The sequence below is a fragment of the Conger conger genome, chromosome 18 (genome assembly GCF_963514075.1).
Source record: "Conger conger chromosome 18, fConCon1.1, whole genome shotgun sequence".
Classification (NCBI taxonomy): Eukaryota; Metazoa; Chordata; class Actinopteri; order Anguilliformes; family Congridae; genus Conger; species Conger conger.
The window spans coordinates 27,508,277-27,518,276 of NC_083777.1; the positions used below are offsets into that span (position 1 = coordinate 27,508,277).

A 10,000-nucleotide genomic window follows, 5' to 3' on the forward strand; every position below is an offset into this window, starting at 1 on the left:
CTTTAAACATGCAGGGTAAGGGTAGTGTGGAGTAATTAAGAGCAGGATTTAAACATTCAGAGTAACAGTAGTGTGGAGTGATTAAGAGCAGAATTTAAACATGCAGGGTAAGGGTAGTGTGATTAAGAGCAGGCTTTAAACATACAGGGAAAGGGTAGTGTGGAGTGATTAAGAGCAGGCTTTAAACATACAGGGAAAGGGTAGTGTGGAGTGATTAAGAGCAGGCTTTAAACCTGTGGCCAGTCTGGCGGTTTCCCGCTATCATCAGGACACACGCTGCGATACGCAGGCTCAGTGCTGTTTACAAGTTGACAAATCCATCTCCATTTATGAGCTGTTAAGGCATTTATGCTGTCCCAGCTCCTGCGGGTATGGGGGAGGGAGGGAGGGAGGGAGGGGGGTAGGGGGGGAGCGGTGCAGACAGCTAATCGTCTCCAAGCGGTAGCCCACAATCCCCTGCAGTTGTTCTCCTCTCTTTCATACGACGTTCATACAGGAAGTGCAGCGAGTGGAATGCCCCATCTCAGCGCCCCCCGACCCAGTCTCCTGCCGCCGAACACGCGAGCCCCCCCCCCCCCCCCCGGCCCCGGCCCTTTTCAGACGTCTGGGTCGATGCGACGGGACGTTCGATTGTGCGCGGAGGGCCGATAAACAGCCGTCCGTCAGGCGGAAGTAATGGCGTCTCCACGGCGACCGCGGCTGTGGCCCTTAAGTGCGGCGCTGCTTTATGAATCCATCGACAGGAGAAATATTTGGGTTTTGGGTGAGTAAGGGACGCTTGGCCACGCTTTAGCGCAGCGATTGTGCCTACAGACATGAGAGTATGTTTCTAAAGTGCTTCTGGAACAGAGCGCTTCTGGAAGTCTCAAACGCGCAGACACGCAAACACACACACACGCAGACGCACATTTAGGGCATGCCTGCGGTCTCACACACAGCAAACCCACACGCATAGAGGACGATAACCACACACACACACACACACACACACACACACACAGACACACTCACTCACTCACGCACAAGCAGACCCACACAGACCCCACCTCTTAAGACTGCTTCCACTTGTGTAGTCACATGCAGCGGACATTCAGATTTCTCTGTATATCATCTCCTTTAAACACTACGGTAACTGCAATGTCCAGCATAGGACACTAAACTACACAAAGCCGGTAAAACTTCACAAAAGCTCCGAGACTACTGAAACAACAAAAAAAAAATCCCCCTGCTTGAGGTGTGCCTCAGCGTTCATGATTATACGGTATTTTCAGCCATGACGGGTTAGCTTGACATCCACCAAACGCACTAACCGCACAGCATGCGCCAGAGAAAGGTCCGGAAATGAACAGCTCACACAGCACCGGCAGACGCAGGTCTTCAGTCCAAGAACCCGATTCTTTACTTAACCTGGACTCGTTGTTACCTCCTTGCCATTATCTTCAATTTGCCGCGGCGCCTAAAAGGTTTGAAATGTAGCAGCCGGGGCTGTACTTTCCATTCCCGAGATGATGGGAGGGGAGTGTCGTTTGCACTTTGGGGCGGCGGGCTAAAATCTGTCAGCTTTTGTATTTTCTTTCCAAAAGGGTCAAATCTTGGCACGTGTATGAAAGCTGCCGGGAGATGAGTCGGCCGGGCTGAGACCAGGGACCAATCGGCTTGCCCCGTTTCAACAGAAACACCTGTATATGAGGGTACTGGTGGAGAGGGAGGAGGGGGGCATCCAATGAGAATTCTCCCCGGCCGCACGGCGACCAATCAGGCCCCTGGCCGTTGTATCATCACGTGCGGCGGTCATAATCCGACTTTCTCCAATGACATCTGCTGTACAGGGCCGTAGCTCTACAGGAAAACGGTGAACTGTATGGCTGTGTAGCTCTCTGTTGAGGCACGGTAAATTTGCTTCAGTTAGGGCTTGCAGCTTTGCTTCAGGGTCCATGATCACCGTGGATCTGGCCTACAGAATTCAGAGTTCACAGTGATCCTGGCTGCACTGTGGATCTGGCCTCCAGAAGTGGAGTTCACAGCACTCCTGGCTGCACTGTGGATCTGGCCTCCAGAAGTGGAGTTCACAGCGCTCCTGGCTGCACTGTGGATCTGGCCTACAGAAGTAGATTTCACAGCACTCCTGGCTGTAGTGTGGATCTGGCCTACAGAAGTAGATTTCACAGCACTCCTGGCTGTAGTGTGGATCTGGCCTACAGAAGTAGATTTCACAGCACTCCTGGCTGCACTGTGGATCTGGCCTCCAGAAGCAGAGTTCACAGCGCTCCTGGCTGCAGTGTGGATCTGGCCTCCAGAAGTGGAGTTCACAGCGCTCCTGGCTGCACTGTGGATCTGGGCTCCAGAAGGCAGAGTTCACAGCGCTCCTGGCTGCACTGTGGATCTGGCCTCCAGAAGGCAGAGTTTAACCAAATGAGCCGGTACAGGCCAGCACCCTCCGGGCCTGTGCGCAGTTAGAGGCGGAATCAGGAGTCGAGGGGTCAGGCCCACCCAGGGGGACGGATTCAGCGAGAGCTTCGATCGGCGGTGAGCCCTCTTCGCTGACCTTCACCTGGCCTTCAGGTGGGGCCCTGCAGGGGCCATCTCGAGGGGCCCTCAAAGGCAGCACAATTCAGCGCTAAAATCCACACCGCTCTGTCACCTTCTGTAGCTCAAGGCCTCAATGCTAAGCAGCTCTGGGCTTGGCTCTCGCCTTGGATGGAAGCCGAGACTGCGGCTGGAAGTGGCGCTGGTGGGCCAACAGGGGGCGCTCTCCCCTCAGAACGCCCCAGTGCAGGGCGACAGTGTGCAGGAGGAGATGTTGAAGTGACACGCTCACTCATATTCCACACTAGAACTCCCCGTGAAACGGGTCACAAGGAAGCCGCATCGGTGAGATACAGAACGGTGCACGTACAGAACATGCATTTTTGACAGTCCAAACGCATCATGTGAAATACCATGAGAAAATGTAGGGCAATTAACCCCAAACGGCCTGGTGAAATTCCCACTGTGCCACTCTCTATTCACATCCCTAATCACCCAGCACACTGGGAGCTGATTAGCTGCTTTTTCCCGGGCATTTCCAAACCGCTGTCATTTTTCAGACACCCAGTGCCAAGAGAACTTAATTCTGCCCTGCCTGCCGGCACAGAATGTTAAAGAGAAGAGAAGAGTGCACACATACCTACATTCATGCACCTCAGGCTCACACGGATGTGAAGTGTGTGATGGCGTTTGTCACACCTTCAAAGCTCGAAATCTGGCACGTTATGGGTATAATGATTTGCTTTATGATTTTTGTTTCATACGTTAGCAACATTGCCCCTTAGACCGTACCGATAAACACCCTGAGACTGAAATGTTACAGAGCGAGGAACTGAGTGAGAACATGAGAGAGAAAGCAAGAGAGAAAGAGAAATAGAGAGAGAGAGAGAGAGAGAGAGAGAGAGAGGGAGGGAGAGAGAGAGAGAAAAAGCAAGAGAGAAAGTGAGAGAGAAAGCGAGGAAGCAAAAGGGAATGAGCGAGAGAGATGGGGGAGAGAGATATTAAGGTTTTTTTCTTGTTACATACCTTAATATTAAGTTAATTAAGTTCGCTGCTTTGGCAATATTGTGATAATTACAGTCATGCCAATAAAGCATTCTTGAATTGAGTTGAGAGAGAGGGAGATAGGGAGTGAGAGAGAGATAGGGGGAGAGAGAGAAGGGAGAGAGAGAGAAGGTAAGAGGGAAGGAAGAGAGTGAGGGGAGAGGGGGAGATAGCGGAAGAGAGAAGGGGGCGAGAGAGAGGGAGAGAAAGAGAGAGAGAGAGAGAGAAGGTAAGAGGGAAGGAAGAGAGTGAGGGGAGAGGGGGAGATAGGGGAAGAGATAAGGGGGCGAGAGAGAGAGAGAGAGAGAGAGAGAGACACCAGGAGACAGCAGGAGAGAGAGACACGCTAGCACACGGATGCTCTGTTGACCGTGACCCCAGGATCACGGCTGTATTGCGGCTCTTGGCCCTCTCTGATGGGGGCTGTGGAACGGAGGTACTCCCTGACGGACACGTTTCTGAAGAGGAGTCGACAGGGAAATCTCTCGAACAGCATGTCTCCCTGCTCGCTGGACTCCCCGTCTCCCACGGAGCTGTTCCGTCTCCCCCCCGCCCGTCGTGAACAAACTGTTCACCCAGACAGTCCGATTCCCTCCTGAACTCCATTTTAATTTCCCTCCCTCTTCCGTCGGTCTCTCTCCCTCATTCACACGCCCGGGCGAATCCAATCCGTCCGTCCGTAAGTGGGTTACCCATTCCTTTGTACGTTATTTATTTGTGTCCCGGGGGATTTTCAAAGAGCAGTCCCCACAGGGCACGTCTTTTGTGAGGAACAGGGGAGCGAAATTAAGACAGAATTCAGAGAGCGCCGTGAAAAATCACCTTCCCGCGCTCCCGTTCCCGCTCTCCCTCCCAAAAGGTGCCCGGAGCGCCTCCATCCCGGCCGTACCCATCAGCGTGAGCTCGTGGAGGCAGAGCGCCTCCGTCCCGGCCGTACCCATCAGCGTGAGCTCGTGGAGGCAGAGCGCCTCCGTCCCGGCCGTATCCATCAGCGTGAGCTCGTGGAGGCAGAGCGCCTCCATCCCGCCCGTATCCATCAGCGTGAGCTCGTGGAGGCAGAGCGCCTCCGTCCCGGCCGTATCCATCAGCGTGAGCTCGTGGAGGCAGAGCGCTCTCGCTCGGCCGTAATGAACGTCCCCCGGACACGGATCTCCATTTCCTCTCCCGTCTCCAGACACGGGCGGGGCCCCACCCGGAGGGAGCGGGCGTCCGGGGCCCTGGACTCCGGGGCCCTCCGCCTGAATATGTATGAAAGCGGAGGGGACCTCCGCACTTCCACACACCGCATCCGAGTTCAGAGAGAGGTCGCGCTCAAAGATATCCCACAATGCCTCTGCGAACCGGGGGCTTCTCTAACCCGCTATGAATGAACGCCAGATTTAGCGTACAGAGAGAAAGAGAGCTGGAGGGCGAGGAAAGGAGGGAGAGTGAATAAAGGAATAGTCTGTTTTTTTCTTTTTCTTCGGGTTCATAAATGTTCAGATATATTTCTTGCCACCCAACATTCTCCGAGCATATAGGCCTGTAACTCACTCACAGCGAGAAACTAGAACTAACCGCAATCCGTAACAACAAGAATAACGGCACACTCCGGGTCCTTACAAAACTGACTACTGTAATCTCCAAATTCTTGTAAACACATACAGTTCCATCCAATCATAATGCACAATAGCATGTCTCCACAGTGTTTTTTCCCCCGTCTACGCTGCAATTTGAAATGCGCCATTTTGAACAGGCATGCAATTACCAATTTTGAGAAGAAAGATTATATTTTCTGTGACCTAGAAACTCCACATTCTACTGCTGGATGTGGAATTCTCTATACATTAGCATTCATCCTATTAATTGAGGATGTATAAAGCTAATCAATTTCCCCCATTGATTAGCATTACACACCCTCAATTTAAAAAAATCACACACAACGTAAAATTAATGAGCTCACTTTAGCCATAGTATTTTACATGCAAAAAAGCCTTTTCGTTGAGATGCATATTTTACAGAACTGCAAAAATCACAACACATCGACATTACTCTTTTTAATTCAGAATCAATAATAAAAAAAGGGTATTGCAGTTATGCTAATACACATGAGACAAAGAGGGGGGGGGGGGTGGATGGAAGAGCCCAGCCTCAGAGACAGAAGCACGGAGGGAGGGAGAGATAAGGAGAAGGGTAGGGAGCGATATTGTGAGTCAGCCCAAGTCGACAGTGCGGGTGGTGATGACCAGTTCGGGTGCGTGTCACCAGAGGTCACGACCTCTCAGACAGGGGGACCCAGAGGGCCATCACCACTGCGGAATGGACTAACGCCAGACTCAAACTAACCCTCTTAGCATGTTTCCCCATAATGCAGACAGGGCTGGGAGAAGCCAGGCTTGGAATACATTAGCATTTCAGCTGCTGCGCTCGTGGCCTGCCGGTCACCGGGCCACCACAGGTGTGACTGCATCCGGCAGCACTGGAGAACGCCGGAGAACAGCCGCAGGAAATAACCACCCGGCTCTCTCCATGTGCATCAGACTCACATACACTCACACACACACACACACTCACAATCACACACACTCACAATCACACACACACACACACACACACACACACACACACACACACACACACACACACACACACACACTCTCTCTCACACACTCACACACTCACACATACACTCACATACACTCACATACACTCACATACACTCACATACACTCACACACACACATACACTCACACACACACACACACACTCACACATACACTCACACACACACATACACTCACACACACACACACACAGACACACACACACACACACATACACTCACACTCACACAGACACTCACACTCACACAGACACTCACACACATACGCACACACACACACACACATTCACACACAGACACTCACACAAAGGTTTCAACTGCAATCATTTCTGAACCAATCAAAGACTTTTCTCAACAAAACAGCTTCCATTTGTGTGAGTCATCATGACACCAGATTGTCCCCATCACCACTAACAGCCCTTACCAAAATATGGACACAGGCTGGAACACAGTGCTCAGACCGACACAGACTGGAACACACTGCTCAGACCGAAGACATCATTTACCACATCTGCTTCAGACGACGCTGCTTTTTGGAGAGTGGGACACAAATCTCCAATTATGGAGGAAAAGCTTTCTTTGTGACACACAGTTTGTGTGATGCAATGCGGCTTAATGGCCAAGCGTCATTTTCTCTCCATCCTTTCTCTACCTCTTTCCCTCCCCCTCTCTCTCCACATCCACCCACTTCCCTGTCCATCCCTCCCTCCCTCTCTCCCTCCCTCCTTCCCCCCTGTTCTCTCAGCGCTGGAGTGAAGGTTTAAAGCGATCTTCTCGACCTGCGACACTGCAGGTTTTTATTTTTACCAGTAAAATGTATTCCAGTAAAATTCAACAAACCCAAATGCCATTGATGCAGAAATTTAAACACAGCATTCTCTTTGCTTTGAATGGATTGTACCCCCAGACACTTCCTCATGCACCTGGCGTCCAATTATATGGAGTCCCCATTTATTTTTTCTTCCCCCTGGATAAAATATATACGTATGTATGTTTGTGTGCACATGCAAACACTTTTTGAAATGACTGAAATACTGTGTGTGTGTGTGTGTGTGTGTGTGTGTGTTGTTGATGCATACAGCTAGCACACAGAGACAGGGAAACACAAATATTATAATACTACAACACTTTGCTATTTAGCCGACGCTTTTATCCAAAGCAACTTACAATAGATCAGAGTAAGCAGGAGATAATCCCCCCTGAAACAATGAGGGCCTTGCTCAAGGGCCCAAAAGGGCTACACCGGGGCGCTTGAACTGCCAACCTTTCTGGGTCCCAGTCATGTACCTTAGCCAGCAGGTTACAAGCCCCTATTTTATATGAATTACAAATGCAATATGAGGAACAGGCAAACACCAATAAACAGAGGTTTTGGAACACCACTGATAACACTGTCCTTGTAGAATTTGTAAGAAGCTGAAGCTATTAATACCAAACCGTGCGGGGGGGGGGGGGGGGGGGATGTCGGAACGGCGCGTGGTTAACATTCCATTCAAGTAGAACAACATTCCACCTCATTGCATATGCGCTAACAAATGTGTTCACCCCGGATGTTTGTGGAATGGGTGTAGATTACCGCGACTTAACGTCAGAAAGAACACGACGTTACACAAACTGCTTAAAACGTTGAGACGGGACCTCCTTGGCTTCGTGACAGCCTGCCTCTCAGACCGGGCTCAGCTTGACATGTGTACACAAATTTATTGTAAATATTTGCCCACAATGAAGGCGCGCAGCCTTCAGCTTGAACTAAAAATGTCACCGGGATATTTCACCGTATTGTGCATCTTACATCAGCGCGGCAGAGGAAACAGGCTCACCACTGCCCCCTGGTGGTGAACATGAAGCGCACCGTCAATGCGAAATACATTTTCTAATGTGCAGTCTATTTCTGCCGTTTCCTTGAATAGCAGTAATTCAGACATCTCGTCAGTTAGGCAATCATGAAATGGCAGAGTTTATGTATATATATAACCATATATATTTCAGTGAAATTCTGCCAGGGGGCATATAAGAAGAAGATCTGCAGCTACATTAGATTATATATAAGACTAAAGTGATGGTTCTCAGTGATGGTTTGCCTCAAAGTGGCATATGAAGGGCATGATTTGCAAGGGATTTCATATAATAAGTGTGTGTGCGTGTATGTTGTGTGTGTGTGCGCATAAACATGCATGCATGTGTGTGTGCGTGTATGCGCACATGTACGTGTGTACGTGTGTATATGCATGTGCTTGTGTGTGTGTGTATGCATGCATATGTGCGCATGCGTGCTTGTGTGTCTGTGTGTATATGTGTGTGTGTGTGTGTGCATGCGTGTATGCGTGCCTGTGCATGTGTGTCCGTGTGTGTGTGTATGAGTGCGTATGTGCTTGTGTGTGTCTGTGTGTGTATATGTGTGTGTGCATGTGCGTGTGTATGTGAGCGTATGTGCTTGTGTGTGTCTGTGTGTGTATATGTGTGTGTGTCTGTGAGTGTGTGTGTGTGTGTGTGTGTGTGCTTGTGTGTGTCTGTGTGTGTCTATGAGTGTGTGTGTGTGTGTGTGTGCGTATGTGCTTGTGTGTGTCTGTGTGTGTCTGTGTGTGTATATGTGTGTGTGTGTGCGTGTGCGCGCGTGTGTGTGTGTGTGGTTCCACAGTATCTTCAGTCTCCTGTTTCTGCACACAGCAGGTGGGCTTATTGCGCTGTCTGGCTTCATAACCCCTGAGAATGACTGTGAAAGCAGCAATAACTTACAAGGAGATGCACACAAGACTGAAGTCAAGTTTACACAGTGAAGATAAAACCAGGCCTGGCCAGGGGTGCCTGTACTTACCTGAGTGTCGCCTGTAGTCTGGGGAAATCATCACATAATCATTGTAGGATATGAAAAATAATAATAGTATTCACTAAGTAGTTATATTTGTTATTTCTTAGCTGCAGTGAAAGAATGGGATTTGAGATAATTCAGTGGATTCATCATTGCCTGGTTTTTCAGGGGAGGATCTCCTTCCGAAAACAAGTGCATGCCTGTCCGCGCACGTGCGTCTGTGTCCACTCCCAGAATGCAGTGCGGGACAGAGCGACAGGAAACAGGAAGTGGCGGGGGGACTCACCGTCGTTGCAGAGAGGCCCTCCGAAAGACGTCATGCTGCAGTCACAGCTGAACCCCTCCCACTGCTGCAGGCACACGCCCTGATTCGCACACGAGTCCTCCTGGCAGGTGGTACTGGGGCCTGGAGCGAGGGAGAGGGAGAGAGGGAGAGAGGGAGAGAGGGGGAGAGGGGGAGAGGGGGAGAGGGGGAGAGAGGGAGAGAGGGAAGGAGAGAGAGGGAGAGAGAGAGAGGGAGGGAGAGAGGGAGAGAGGGAGAGAGATGGAGAGAGGGAGAGGGAGAGGGAGAGGGAGAGAGGGAGAGGGAGAGGGAGAGGGAGAGGGAGAGGGAGAGGGAGAGGGAGAGGGAGAGGGAGGGAGAGAGAGAGGGAGGGAGGGAGAGAGAGAGAGAGAGAGAGAGAGAGAGGGAGGGAGAGAGGGAGGGAGAGGGAGAGAGAAAAGGGGTGAGGCAGAGATGGAAAGAGAGAGGCAGAGATGAGAGAAAAGGGGAGAGTGGGAGTGGAGGGAAGCAGGGGAAAAAGAAAAACAAAAAGAGAGTGAGCAGCAATCCAAAGGAGGATAAGAGAAGAGAGAGGGCAAAGGGTGTGTGCAGGGGGGTTTAATTCAGGGGACTCGCCCTTACTGCAATGTGATTGGCTGCCCTGGGTCCCACCAATACTATCTGAATTACAGTGAAGCTCATCAGCATCATCTAGCAGCTGATTATCGTGAATACTGCAGACACCCAGACCAGACA

General features: G+C 50.8%; 1 protein-coding gene across 19 annotated transcripts in view; it reads right to left on the bottom strand.

The window, feature by feature from the left end:
• LOC133117882 (neurexin-1a-like) overlaps nt 1–10,000 on the bottom strand; it is a 366,671-nt gene that overhangs the window by 174,657 nt on the left and 182,014 nt on the right. For all 19 annotated transcript variants that reach the window (XM_061227383.1, XM_061227369.1, XM_061227382.1 and 16 more), the window contains one exon: nt 9,269–9,388. In XM_061227383.1, coding sequence (XP_061083367.1) covers nt 9,269–9,388 — 120 coding nt within the window. The remainder of the gene's footprint in view (nt 1–9,268; nt 9,389–10,000) is intronic.